This window comes from Aythya fuligula, chromosome 1, assembly GCF_009819795.1.
Source record: "Aythya fuligula isolate bAytFul2 chromosome 1, bAytFul2.pri, whole genome shotgun sequence".
Taxonomy (NCBI): domain Eukaryota; kingdom Metazoa; phylum Chordata; class Aves; order Anseriformes; family Anatidae; genus Aythya; species Aythya fuligula.
Genome location: NC_045559.1, coordinates 84,521,764 through 84,536,388, shown reverse-complemented (window position 1 = coordinate 84,536,388; position 14,625 = coordinate 84,521,764). Strand labels below are relative to the sequence as shown.

At 40.6% G+C, this 14,625-nt stretch overlaps 2 protein-coding genes across 2 annotated transcripts in view; both read right to left on the bottom strand.

Moving 5' to 3' along the window:
• Nucleotides 1-2,802, bottom strand: part of POLQ (DNA polymerase theta) — a 60,006-nt gene extending 57,204 nt beyond the window's left edge. Inside the window, exons 1-2 of the mRNA XM_032192236.1 lie at nt 2,640-2,802; nt 110-292 (exon numbers count right to left, since the gene is read on the bottom strand). Of these exons, the coding sequence (XP_032048127.1) occupies nt 110-292; nt 2,640-2,802 (346 nt within the window). The remainder of the gene's footprint in view (nt 1-109; nt 293-2,639) is intronic.
• A 474-nt stretch (nt 2,803-3,276) lies between these two features.
• Nucleotides 3,277-13,384, bottom strand: METTL16 (methyltransferase like 16). The gene is made up of 9 exons (XM_032207774.1): nt 13,186-13,384; nt 12,909-13,108; nt 11,436-11,576; nt 9,793-9,908; nt 9,339-9,481; nt 8,248-8,317; nt 5,971-6,060; nt 4,718-4,891; nt 3,277-4,629 (listed from the first exon to the last, which is right to left on the bottom strand). The coding sequence occupies exons 1-9, from the start codon at nt 13,311-13,313 to the stop codon at nt 4,012-4,014; spliced, it is 1,680 nt and encodes a 559-aa protein (XP_032063665.1). The 5' UTR covers nt 13,314-13,384; the 3' UTR covers nt 3,277-4,011.
• Between the last annotated feature and the right edge of the window lie 1,241 nt (nt 13,385-14,625).

Sequence of the window (14,625 nt, the reverse complement as noted above, 5' to 3'; positions counted from 1 at the left end):
AGATTTCTAGCTCACCAGTCCTGCTTCTTCTGTTCCCTGCACCCCAACGTGTTCTTGTGAATGGCACTGGGAAAGTCAGGGGGATCGCTTCTGTGAGATGTTTGCATACCTGAGTAAACCAGGTTCTTTCCTTCCAAAACTTGTCCAAGCATTAGGCATTCTGCTTGCCATTCAAACATCTGCACTACTCCCAGACTGTGATATTTCTCCAGAACTGCTTTCGGAAGACCCCAGCTTGCGAGGAGCAACTTGTCTGCTTGGTCTTCAGGAACATTTACTTGCTGGTATTTTCCTTTGGGTGGAAAGAGGGGAAAAACAAACAAAAAGTATCATCCTGTATCCTCCTTCAATCTGAGGTCATCATTTAGGTCAGATACTCAAATGTCAAACTTCTTTACAAGCTCTGTATTGTGAGGAAAGGTAACGAGAAACTATCTCCCCCATATTTTTCAATATTTCCTATGAATGTTTTACCCTTCTTATTATCTCCTGACATCACCTTGTCAATTTCTCCTTGTATTAGGTTTTCCACATTCAAATAATTTCTTCACCAAACTCTCACTCTGATATTTGCTTTTGAGACAGAATAGCCATGACCAAATACAGACTCAAGCAGAATTTCAGCTGTGATTAGTGTAACAGCATTACAAAGTATTTGCCATCTCATCCTTACTCAGACTGTTTCCTTTTTAGATTATTGCTACTGATCCTCCAGTAATCCATGCAGATTATAGAACTGCCCAAGCTCTTTTTTTGCTTTACAGATGAATTAAAATAACTAACATAAAACAAACAGGCAGCTCAAGCTACTCTGTACAATGTGTTGCTTCTGTTTTTCAACACTGATTGGTATCTTTACCACATTGCCAGTTCCTCTAGCTTAATTAAGTTCCTTTCTGCTTATTTCTTGTCTTTATAACCCTAGATAACTTTGTGCTGGCTACAAATATTGCCTCATCCCTGGCTCTCCTTTTTTCCAAATCATTAGGATAACTCAAACCTTTTGTCCTTTTCCTCACCTGAGACAGAAAACAGATTTCTGATCCAAAGCGATGCCTCCCCTATCATCCACGACTACTTAGTTCCCACAGCAGCATTTTGCAAAAGACCTCATTGAAGCTATTTGAAAAACAAGTCAGTGTGTGTACTGGCTCTACTGTACCGATTTCTACCAGCACATTCAAAAGAAAAAATCTAAAAGGAATTTTCCACCATTGTTGTAACAGTGGAAGGGCAAGGTAGATCAGAAAAACACTGCCTGCTTATGCTTGTAGTACTATGTACTGTGTAGCATCTAGAACTTACATTTAACGTATGAAAAACTGCAACCACCTTCCTGAGGTTAACCCCAACCTAGCAATCACTGGTACTTGACCACTGTCCTGTGCACAAATACATAAAAAAGATGATATAGCTCAGGTCTGTGATAATCAAAACACTGTACAAATACTGAACAAAACATTCAGCACTATTGGAAGTGAATAACAGCATGCCACAAGGAGAACAGGCTTCTCATAGGGCATTTAAAGGAGATCAGGTTTGTTTATCCTCGACTGCCACCAGTATGGCAGAATTAGGATTTGTAACCCTATAAAAGAGTCAAACAAAATGCACAAAGGGATCTCAAGTTTCTTTCCTAAAGTTAAAAACAGTGAACAATGCGTAAAAAGACAGCTTGAGTAAAGGATTGCATGATTCTAGCTTTGGAATAATACCTTGAGATTAGCACCGAACATAAGTTTCAAAACTTGTGCCTTAGGAAACAAGTTTTATAGACCCACGTATACAAGCGTACTACTGCACTAACCTCTCTTACCCACTAGAAAAATGCTAAGAAAGTCAAAATGAGGATGAGACACACTGCTGGATTTAAATACTGGGCATTTAGATGTATCTGAAGGAAAACCCTTGCAGAATGTGGGGTCAGGGGGACACACTGAGTCCTCCTGGAGGAGGTGTCCTGAGGAGACACGCACATCGCCTCGCTCAGCTCCATTCACAGGAGCTGACAAAACTGCATCTTGCAGCACGTAGCCACGCTGGGGAGAAGACGCTACCTGACTGCAGAAGTGGCTGGGAGATGAAAATCGTTTAGAGAGCGATAAAAATATTGTGAGATGAAGTTAGGAGCAGCTGTGTCAAACATGTTGCGCATATAGGTGAGATATCAAGCAAAACTACCGCACTCCCCTGCCTTTGCAGGTATCAGGGCACTACACAGGAACACTTAATGCCATGTTTTTATATCTAGTCCATTTCACCAGCTTCTTGTGCTCTTGAATCAACTCCAGCCAGGCGCTCCTCCCCGCACCCAGGCCGTACGGATCGCTGTGCTGTGGCAGCACCTAGAGGCCAAGCCAAGCACAGGACCCGCCGTAGAGCAGCACCCAGCAGCACCGTGCCCGCCTCCAGCCGCCTCCCTTCACCTCCCTAGCGGGGCAGCAGAGCCGAGGAAGCCTCTCGGAGCCCCAAAGCACCCCCCGGCCCCGGAGCGCACCCTCAGCCGCAGCCCCTTCCCTTCCCCTCCCTCAGGGAGAACCGGGCAGCGCCGGGCGCTCCCCCCTGCCCTGCCCGATGGGCTGAGGGCGCCCACAAGCCCAACGCGCCGCCGGCAGCCCCGCTGCCCTCCCAGCCGCTACCTGGAGAGCCGCTGCCGTGCAGGGAGCGCTGGAGGCCGGGCGGGGGGCTCAGCACGGCCGGGCCGGGGACATGAGGGCCGAGCGGTGCCCCCCTCCCGGCCCCGGGGGCAGCGGCCGCCCCGCCGCCGTTAGCGGGGGCGCCGCCATCTTCCCGCCGCGCCATTCAAACGGCGGCCTCTGCCCCCAGCGGCCGCAGCGGGCGGCTCCCTGAGGTGGTTTTTTTCTTCCCGTCCGTTCCCAAAAAACAAATTCGGTCCCACTGACACCTTTTGCCTCTTCCTGGCATGCCCCTAACACTTTTGTGGAGCTGTACACAAGCGTGACTTGAGATTCTTCCCGTATTGCTACAGACGCAATGACACTAACCTGCTTTTACACCAATAACACTGCTTTTATTACTCTTCTTCCATCCTAATCGCTATTGGTTTTCTTTTTGGAAGTGTAACAGCTTTGGTTACTGAGGAGTGTAAGCTACTCATGTTGTACAAGTGGAAGGTGGAGGTAATTAACGAAGCAAGACACTGCAGTCTTCCTCAGAATAACAAGTGCATCACAGGCACACAGGCTTACCTTGTGAGGCTCAGCATCCTTGCATAAAACAAGCTGAAAAGATAAGCACAGGATAGCACAAACAGACTTGCCTTCTATGCTTTTAATAGGTCACCTAGCCAGAAATAATCTCTTCAGATTCTGAAAGTGTACAACTAATTTAACTTCTCCATAGACATCAATATTTAGGCATTAGAATGAAGTCTATACAAACAGGTGCTCACTTAAAGTAAGCTCTTCAGTGTTTCAAAGCCCAAACACCAGAAAAATGCATCATATGTATTCTAAGGTGATTTTTCTAAAGTGATTTTTTATCTGATTTGATAGTTGGAGGATATATCCATCCTGCTGCTCTGTAGCCCAACAGGTAAATGCATTAAGGGAACAGAGGCATACTTAAACCCTCAGCTGAGGACTCAGCCGCAGACGGCAATTCCCAAGGCAGGTAACAATTTCCTGCATTAGTATGAAAAAGATTGAAGAAAATGCTTCAGTAAAGATTCTTACTTGGTAACAATATATATATATTTTGCATCAGGAAAAAAAGACCAGAATGAGCACTGTTGATATTCGAAATGGTCACAGTATAGACACGTTGCACTGTAACATTTTGTTTTACAGCTGAAGCACAAGAGATTATTTCCCAGCATTTCATTGGACATGAAGTGATATTTCATGTACTCCTTGCACGTTTAAAAAAATATATTTAAAGTATCTCCACTTTACTTTTTTCTTTTTTTTTTTTTTTTCCTGACTGAAAATGTTAAACTATTACAAAGTTTACAAAATTTAAGGACTCATTCTACCAAAATGGGAAAAAGGGCTAACTAGCAACTAGTCGAAGAATTTGGTTCCGTAAGTATGTGCACAGCTGGTTCATCAAGTCTCTGTTCTGTCCTTCAACCCAGTGCATTTCTACTAGTACATCATTTCCTTCTTTCTTCACATTCATTAAACACTTGAAAAGAAAACATCTACTAGTTTCTTTGGGACTCTGCCCTTTTTCAACTGCTGGATTGCCAGCTTCCTCTGAAGGCTGAGGTTCCTCCTTCGCATTACTGGAACCTTTGTTACATGACGTTTCTGCCTGCTTTGCTTCTGTCTCCTCCTCCTCCATGTGCTCACTATGTTCTTCTTTGGCAGCAGATTCTTCCGTTAGCTTGTCATCTGCGGTCAAGTGGACATCCTCATCGGGTGCCATAAACCCTGTTTCAGAGTCTTCAGTCTTGGGTTTTTCACAGTCCGAACTGTTGCTCACACTTTTCTGGCCACTTTTTTCCTCTTCCATTGCTTGAAGAACGTCTTCAGAAGCTCGAGGAAGTTCTCGTAATTGCCTTACTCTCTCTCGCTTCTTTCTCCTCAAATGAATCCAGGAGTTTTCAATGGCAGTCACAAACAGGCTAACTTCATCTTTTCCACAGGGAACACGCTTATGCTGAACCTATTGCAGAAGACAGCAGAAATTCATACTATCCATACTATGCTTTAAAGTAAGATGTTGTTCTAACATCTAATATTTAATATTTTACCTTCAGGTCAGCAAGAATCTTCTCTACCCAGGCTCTAACAACAGCAATGGCTTCTACAGCATCCCAGCCCATAGTTGCAGCTTTGGTGGATAACTCTTCGACTGTAGAAGCCAAGACTGTAAATGTAATTGGTTTCCGAGGTTTTTCTAACTTTCTTCTTTTAGAGGGAGGTGACTAGAAGAAAGAAAACCAGCATTAACACCAAAAAGTTACATGCTGTGCAGTATTAGCGGGATGACTTGTACTCAGAATACATGTGGATTAAGAGTATAGCCACTAAATTGTCACTGACACAGCCTGTGCTCCACTTCACTACAAGGAGTTATTAGAAACCTCTGACAGGGGCATGATGGACAGAGGGAGGGATTTTATCTTCAGATGTTAAGCAAAAAGCTTTTTTGGTTCTTTCAAACTATTATCCCTCTGTGTACTGACAAAGTGTGGCTGCTCTGGGGAATCCACACCTGATTTCTATTCCTAAGATCCACGTCATGATCCAAGTTTACTGAATGTTTACTTGGAAGATCTTCTCTAAGGTTGGTTATTCCCTATACTTATTTTCCAGTATGCACTCATTTGTATCAAAAACCAACTGACTCCCCTTACTGAAAGTCAACAGGCTCCATTTAAAATCATGTAGGCAGGTCTAAAGCAGCTAAAAGTGTTTCCATCTATTTGGTAACGATCTATATGTCAACTTAAAAACAAGTTCTCAGAGGGAAATATTAAGTTCAAATCTAGGCCAAACCTCAGTATAGTTTTATATATTTATATAAAATATAGTTTATATTTTTTATAAAACTATAGTTTTATTTAAAAATTATAAACTATAAACTATATAAAAATTATAACCTATAATTTTTATAAATAAATATAAACTTTTTACAAACTATAATTTTTATAATTTTTATAAAAAAAAATATATAAACTATAAACTATAGTTTTATAGTTTTATAAAAAATTATAGCTTTTTGAATTGTCTTATAAGTGACCCTTACTTTCACTGAAACACACAGGAATTCCCTGCAGGCTTCTTTTTTCCTCCCTAAACACAGATACACATGAATTGTCGGAAACACCAGCTAACAGACTGGGAGCCAAGACAGAAATGCCACTGTCCACACAGCCCATCCCATCAATATTCCATTCTGAAGAACAGCTTGTTTCCCAGCAGGTGCATTCACAGCCCATGAGGCACTTCCTCAGATAAGAGGCCCAGACAATCACAAGCCAGCCAAAATCAAGCTACTTACAGGTACTTGTACGTCATCATAGAAACTCCATGCCAGTGCCCATCTCATGGTGCGTCCTTGACAGAATTCTGTGTGAGTAACTTTAGGAACCTATGCAAAAACAGCAATATAAAACTTTATTTTATATCAATGAAAAACATTGTTCTACTTTGCACATTTTCAAACTAAATGAATTTAGCATAATTATTTTCTCATGACAGGAATGGAGATTCCTTCTGGCGTAGTTCATAGATGTTAGTGCCACTTAAAGCTGGTCAGTACCCAGGCTCATACCCATAACCAAAATTTCTCACCTGTGTCTTTTGAGGGCTCCCAGTTCAAGTTCAGAAACATGCAACACTAGTCTTTCTGTGCAGTGATCCTGCACACATCTGTACTCTGTCTCTGGAAAAACACATCCTTTCTCCTTGTTCAGGACCTGCTCCTGTTCTACATTTGAATGCTGAACCCATTGCTGTAGCAAAGGAACACAGAACAAAGGGAACGAAGGGCTGCAAACCCAAGCCCTTCACTTTCTGCAGATGGCAGAAACGTGCTCAGTAACATTTCTCTCTCTTTTGCCAAAAAAAAAAAAAAAAATCAAGTTTGAACTTATACTGTATTTAAATATAAAACTTAGATCCAATTATAGTGTTTAACTAGACTTGCCACATATGCTGTAAGGCATTTATGTATGGTATTGATAATGTGCTACGTAATAGCAAGGATAAATATCAACAATTCCAGCTGACTCTGAAGTATCATCAGCTCCAGAGCATAAGCCCCAGCTCTGCACAGCAAAATAATCTTAGTTTTGAGAACTGCCTTCAAAAAAAAAAAAAAAAAAGAGGAAAAATCTCAATCCTAGAACTTCTCCAAGGTTTATATTTCTAATTCTATCAAAATTCTTCCTGAAACATGCTACATTCTAACCTGAATCACAAAATAGCATGTGCATGGTTGAAACAAATGTAATACCAATGCTATTATAATAGAGATTATGAAAAAAAATGAATTGGTAATATCAAGAATACAAAAGCAAAACCTCAGCTTTTCTGTAAATGGTTGGCAAGGATCTCTCTCATTTCACTGAGGTGCAAACAATGCAAGAATAGGGAAGAAAGTCAGATATGTCAAATTTGGTGCCTACTTCAGTGTTTGCTTTTTGCACTGAGTTTAGGGATTCTCTACGGGTTGTAGTTCATCTTTCTGATAACTGATGTCACCACACATTCTCCTTCCTTCTGCTCCCCACCATACATACGCAAGGAGAGATCTCATAACTCATTTTCTGTGTAGGGGAAATCATAAAAGACTATCCTTCCTCCAGCAAGCCATAAAAAAGTCCTGTGCACACCCTTCTTGCACGAGATATCACTAGCACAAGGTTTCGTTTTATCTGGTGCCAGAATTGACCACAGAGAAAACAATGACAGAACATAAAAGTTGGTAATTAACTTTAAACTGTATATATCGGTTGAACAGGATCCTTCAGTTCATTGAAACTATTCCAACATTCAGAAGGTGATTCAATGAGAAAAGGCTAGGTTGTAAAACGTTTGTCAGAGCAAAGCAGGAATTTTTAAATGGGGAGGTTACAGTATTAGCTCAGAAAAAGGATGGATGGAGGATGTCAGAGGCCATAACAACAGCAAGCTCTTCAACATACAGGAAAGAAGACATCACAGAATCACAGAATTTCTAGGTTGGAAGAGACCTCAAGATCATCGAGTCCAACCTCTACCTAACGCTAACAATCCCCACTAAACCATATCCCTAAGCTCTACGTCTAAACATGAGACTTATTTCTTTAACTAAAGTTCATTCAGCCTTTTCCGGGTCTTTCCAGTTCTTTGTCTTGGCAACTAACACCAGTTTCAACTGTTAGCGAATTAAACAAATAAAACTACATCTTTAAAAATAAATGTTGCAATTTATTTTGTCAACCAAATAGATAGATTGCATGCTAGCTAAAAGGAAAGAAAGCAAAAAAATGTTTACAACAACTTTGTTAAGACTTTTAAAACAGAAGCCCTTTAAGTTCTAGGAAGGATGAAGACAGTTCTACAAATGACAGACGAAACAGGAGAAAAAAAAGAAAGATGATAGAGGACAATTTATCTATCATCTTTGATCTTGCAGCAATTAAATCTCAACTGCTTTGAGTGCTTGCCTAACAAGGATCACATTTTTTTTCTTGTAAATGATTCAAAAATATCATTCAATAATAATTACACACACACATTGGAACACAGTGTATATTGAACTGAACATATACAGGACTTTATAAGAACTTACCCCCTGGATTCGAAGTTCCTCTTTCAATGGTGCTAAACTGCATTTCTTTCCCAGCATACAACTGTACCATCTGCAGACAATATATTAACAAAGTGTTTTATAAACATACATCAACTGAAAATAACAAAAAGAACAACTTGGATCGGAAATCTGCATGAACAATTGAAGATTTAAAAACAAAACCAAAGAACAAAATTACACTCTTCAACAGTGACTAGGACAAAGTACAACATGAATCAGGATAGGAGAAAAAATGGTAAGGGAAACGCTGATTTTTAGAAAATGCAGTAAGACTAATATTGAAATGGCATCTAAAAACCAAGAATCATGTCTTGAACAGTGACTTCATGTGGAAGATATTGCCCCTTAAAATAATTTGTTTTAATTTCTCCACTTTCTCTGGAGGTGAATCAGCGTGAAAAGGAATATTCAGTTATTGATAATCATTTTGGCCTAAGCAGCAGACCTACTGACCACCAATTCTGCTCATTCATAACTCATTATCTGGGTTCCCATCACCTAACCCATATTTCACGAGGGGAATGAAAAAAAAAAGAAAAAGGGAAAAAAACTGAAGACATTACATTTTTTTCTTGTTCAAAAGGAGTCTTACTGTGATTTTTATTTCAGCTTATGTTCACCCAAGATAGCATCCAGTACAACACTGCCATTCAGTAGGTAAAGCTGCAGTTACCAAATTCAACCATGAAAAGACAGAAGCTTCTAAGCAACGAACAGATTACTAGACAATGACATAAAACCTCCTATCCCAGAAGCCCCTAAGAATACACACTGACCATCTTCAGCAAACGCGTGTGCTAATTGAGCAGCAAGCTACAACTTTCACTTCTACAGGTTTTTGTGTTTTTTTTTTTAATCTCCTGCCTTTAAATATTTCCCATATCAACCAGTACTTGTTTGATGTTCAGGAACAATTAATTTTATATAAACTGAGACCAAATTATTGCTGTGTACATATCATTAAAGAAACCAAACAGATAACACGGCTCCATTCCTTACTTAAAATATCACTTCCGCATTATTTCAACCAAAGCAGCAGATAAAAGTTTTAACTGGAACAGAACACCTACCGTAACCTCTTTTTCAGTTGCAGACTATCATGAATAATTCTTTTGACAAATTCCAGCTCTCCCCCCTCCGCCATGATTTCTGTAATCCCTCCTGTATTTACAGAACTTGGAGGAGGACGCCGTGGATTTCGAGAGTTTACTCCCTGGATAAGAACAAACAGTTGAAGTGACTGTAATGAAATGCTGGGTAGGCTCTATTTTCTAAACTCACTCTATAAGATGGCAAGAACTCATGAAAAAAGTCTACTAGTCACCCTCCACTTCAGATGGGGTAGTGGTTAGTTTTTCAATATCTCTTTGGGGCAAGGGGGTAGGAAAGGAGAAAACTTCAATGCTATTTTGCAATGGTTTGGGATTTTCCACTGAACTTTCCCCAAGAGATGCTGTTAAATTGTTGCTATCCTCCCACTCGCTGATTACTAGAGTAAGTGCTTGCATTAGTTTGCTAGCTTACCTTCGCTTCCAGCTGGTTGGCAAAGAAGGGGGGATTGCACATGCAGAAGTCATAAATGATCTCAGATTCTTCTTTCAGTGCATCCATTAGAAGAGTTTTCTGTGGTACTTTAACCACTAATAGAAAACAGATGGAGTCAGTACAGAACTTTGTATTTTATCTAGCGTGCATTTTGTGTTTCAGTCTTTCTTCAAACAATGTATTATACTAAAACTGCACTTAACAATACAGTCTACAAAAAACATAACATCAGCATGCAAATAAAGACTACGTTAAGGATTAGCATATAAACAACCTTTAAGCATGACACAGTAGTAATGTGAGACATTAGTTTAAAGCAATAGGAACTGCATGAGTTACACTGAGCTCTCACATACAACCACAAATTTAAAAGCTATCAGAGATCAAATTTATTAAAATACCTTGACCTACCATTATATAGAGGGTGCTGATTTTTTTTTAAACTAGACAATAAATCTTGCACATCAACCCATTCCAATAAAATACACATGCAACTCCACATGTTTTGTGTTTGTTTGCTTTTGAAGCTTTAGCATTTATAATTAATTCCCAGGATTATCAGTTCCTGTTTTGCACATATAGAAAAGATTATTTTTGGAAGAATGTTACTGACAGCAGTATTTCACTGTCAGACAAAAAAACAATACTTTTTTTCCTCTGGGAATAAAAAAAAAAAATACAATACAATCAGGAAATCAAGTTACTGACTACAGTAGCATATCAGCTCTAGCTTAACAATTCAGACCCAGGAGTTAAGAAGTTGCAGGGTGGGTAGTTTGGAGGCAGCCGCTTGCTACAGGTGCCCTCAGGGGAACTGCTTTGCCTGTAGCTCTAGTCAACAGCAGTCAGTCACTCCAGCTTATCACCTTTGGCACTACGGCTTCACCTGAGATATCTCCCTTTGCCAGAGATTTTACCAGTAAAGTGAAATACCACCACACCACTGGGAATCCTAAGAGCCGTAACAGAATACTGCCATTGTTCCCCCACATCGAGACTTGGATCTCAAGACTGACATGGAGGACAGGCTAAGAGGAAAACATTTAGGTAAAAATGTTTCAAAAACTAGCAGAATCGAAGTTTTTATTTCAGAGATGAATCATGGACTGGCTTTATAGTGTCTAGGGCTCCCACAGAATTTTTTCCATCCTCTTGCATTCTACTACTACCACAGGTATTGTTAAGACCTCATTCAGAAATGAGGTCTGAGGCCTTACTCTGTACAAGCAAAGCGTAGGTACCAGTATCATGAGAATTATTTGAGGGGAGCAACTCCTAGCAGCAGAAATAGCATGAACTCTTAAGAAATACTTCAATAGCAGGAAAGAAGAGAAAAAAAAAAAAAAAAAAAAAAAAAAAACATGAAGAGAGAAGAACCCTCTAGGATAAAGCTTAACTTTCCAATTTTTGTAAAGATGAGTAGTTCTTTATTCACACTTTCCATTCTACATAAGCTGTGATTTTCTGGTTTAAGCATAAGCAGACCTTAGAAAACACTCTGTGTCAGGAAAAACAACAGAGCATGTTATTTGGCAAGAATACTAAATCTGATAAGCCCCTGAACATGGCAGAAAAATAGGACACAATATTTGTATGTTAGTACATATACTATTACATCATACCTTTTATAAGATCCGACAAGTTATTCTGCTCCACGTTCTTCTTGGCATAATTGAAGCACATGTCATCCACTTCTGTTGCAAGAAAATACCAGCCATTCAAAGTTGATCCAAGCAACGGGTATATGCAAGATGCCCCCGTCCCTGAGGATGCAAAAAGCCATGAACAAGGCAAAACAGTGTTATACACAGCGTAGCTGTTAACTATGTACTTTTTACAACAAAAAAGGAGTAATTTCAAGAAAACATTGACCACTGATCACCCATTACTTGGTTATTTAATGAAGCTTAAGTAGTTTAAAACACAGCGTTGTCAAAGATACGTCTATAAGTAAAGAACATTGCAAACCTACCTGGAACTAGTTTTCTAGTAAACAATCAACTTATTTTCTTAAGCTATTATTTGACAATAATTAATTTATACAGTGAAAGTTAAATATATGGTTTTACTAAAAAAAAAGAAAGTAAAAAAAATTCTTCTGCATTTTTCTATTATCTATCATGAATAATTTTACTTTTATGCATACAGCAACCACACATATACACAAAAAAGTGACATGAGACTTTTTTTTCTCCTAAAGCCTAAAACAATAAAATGGGGGGGGTTTCAATTAAGGTATCTAGAAAAAAATATCCAGACATAACTTGGTAACAAAGAAAAAAACTTTCTAGCACAACATGAATTCTTTTAAAATTCATGGCACATCTTGGCAGTCCAATTACCAGTGACAGTCAAACTTAGGATTAAAGTTAATGGACATGGGTAAAAAGAATAAATATCTCACCGCTACAAAAACAGAGTTCAGAGGTACAGCAGGAGACTACTATTATATGGACTTACTGAAGCATAGAAGAAAAAATCAGTAAGCTTGCAAAAGCATGCACAATTATTTCCAGAGCACCTCTTATGTTATTCTTGGATGACCTACTGCTTTCCCTAAATGAGAATATCAAAACTGACTGCAAACTTTTTCCAATAATTAGGTAAGTTAAAGGATCTCTCTTTTACTTAGCTATTTGCTACAATGAAGTCATTAGAAATTGTTTTTGAAAACGCTACCTATTAGCAAATGTGTTGAAGCTGGGTAACAAGTTTAAGAGTTCTGAAAGGAAAGCAGATGTGCATGCACCACATGATGAGATAAACTTAGAGCTTGTCTATTGGAAACCATGCTAAAAATTAAAGAATTAAAGAATTAAAGAATTACATTGGCAATAAAGAGAAAAAATGTAGCCGTTCAAGGGAGTTCAGGGCCACAAGGAGCCAAAGCACTGCCTGCTAGTCATCCACGTGTGAGTGCAGAGAAATACTGCCCAAATGAACTACTAATGGGGTTAGGTTGCCAGTTTCAGCACCATGACCTTCCAGATTTGCTTCTCAAAAGCAAATTTGTTTGTTTCTCATCCCTACTGATGCCTAACCGCTCTCATCGGCCCCTTTCACCCGCAGCAAAGGCCGAGCTAACCCCCGCCTACCTATGTCGATCCCCCGCCTCAGCACGGCCTTGTCGGCGCCCTGGTGGCCGATGAGGTCCTCCACCCAGTGGATGTAGTTCAGCCTGAGGGGCACGGTAGGGATCAGCCTCTCCAGGGGGATGTCGATGGTCAGCCCGAAGTCCTCCTTCAGCAGGGTGCAGGTCAGCGCCCTCACCGCCTCAGGGTCCTTGAAGTTCAGGCTGCAAGCAACAAACAACGAACGGCAGCGGCTCCGGCACCACCCCCGGCCCTTCTCCCCCTGGCCCCCCGCTCCTACCTCACCCTGCCGGAGAGGGTGGTCTGGACGTGCTGCCGGAATTCGGGGTGTTTGCCGGCCAGGTAGGCGAAGTCGGGCGGCTTGTCCTTGTAGCGGTTGCGGGCGTGCATCGACTTGTTGAGGGACATGGCGGCCGCCTGACGGGGGGCGCTCCCCCCCCCCCACCGCCACAGCGCCGTGCGCTCGCCCAAGCGGCTCCTCAACGGGCCCCGGGGGCTGCCGGGCCGTACCAAGGCGGGCCCGCGGGGGGGTGGGGGGGAAAGCACCGGGAGGGGCGGTCCGCTGTGAGGGAGGAGCGGGCAGCCGCCATCTTGAGGGGATGGGTTAAAGAAAGGGGAGGGGGGAGTTTAAAGTCTGGGGGAGTTTACTGGGGATTGAGATGTTCGGTGAAAAATTGTGACAAATAAATAAATAAATAAATAAAAAGCACACACGTTTAACAGGTCGAATTTCCTTTTTTTTCCTCAAGGCTGCCCTCTAGTCTTCTCTTTTCGCAGCTGCACCACCCATGCCATGCCAAACTGACTTCCGTTACGCTGAAAACACCTTCAAAGCCTTCTGAAGCTTCTCACCATCCTGAATTATTATTTTTTTTTTTTTTTTAAATGTACTGAATTTGGGGTGTGGAAAGCCTAACGGTGGGGTAGTGGGCTGCTCTTGGCTTACCTGGCACGCTGAACTCCAGTGTACCTGGGTTTTAAATGCAGTTTGATGTGGGGGAAAAAGCCTTAGGTAGCACTCCAGGAAAAGCTTTCTGAGTTTCCTAGTTTCACTTCTATAATATCAAGAGCATGTACTTCTAGCTATTATTATACTGATATGTTTGTCGAACACAAATTGTGAAAGAAAAGGTGGATTATAATGGGCTTTTGTACCATCTCACTTGATTTAAATATATAAAAGCAAAGCCTGAAATTGGGAATTAAAACCTGGCTTTGTCACTGCCTGTTGTCAGTTTGGACACATTTCACTTCCAAGTTTCAAGCTTTCTCACTGATACAGGAGGAACTTACTGTCTCAATGTTCATCATATAAAAACATGTCTCTGCAAAGCAATATTAAAGTATAATTGACTATTGTTTATAGGTATTTTTCTCATTAAAAATCCAAATACTTATCAACAAGACTCCTTCCTATTGTTTTAAAATTCACTTTAAATATGCAGGCATTCCATTTGACTCACGAATATTTTAAAAGACCTACAACTGGATTTGTTTTCAGTCCCACTTCCTGCCCTCAGGGCTTCCTGTGACTTGAAAGCAGCTAAGCTCTATCTTCAAAAGACCGTAACTTATTTTTTTAAATACAAACTTTTTCAGCGCAGCAACATCCCAGCTCAGGTGCAACCCACTCCTACCACTTCTAGAAGTCATTTCCCACTCTCTGCTCCTACCCACAAGCCAAAGAAGTTAAGTTCACATGGACAAAAGCAGAACAGAG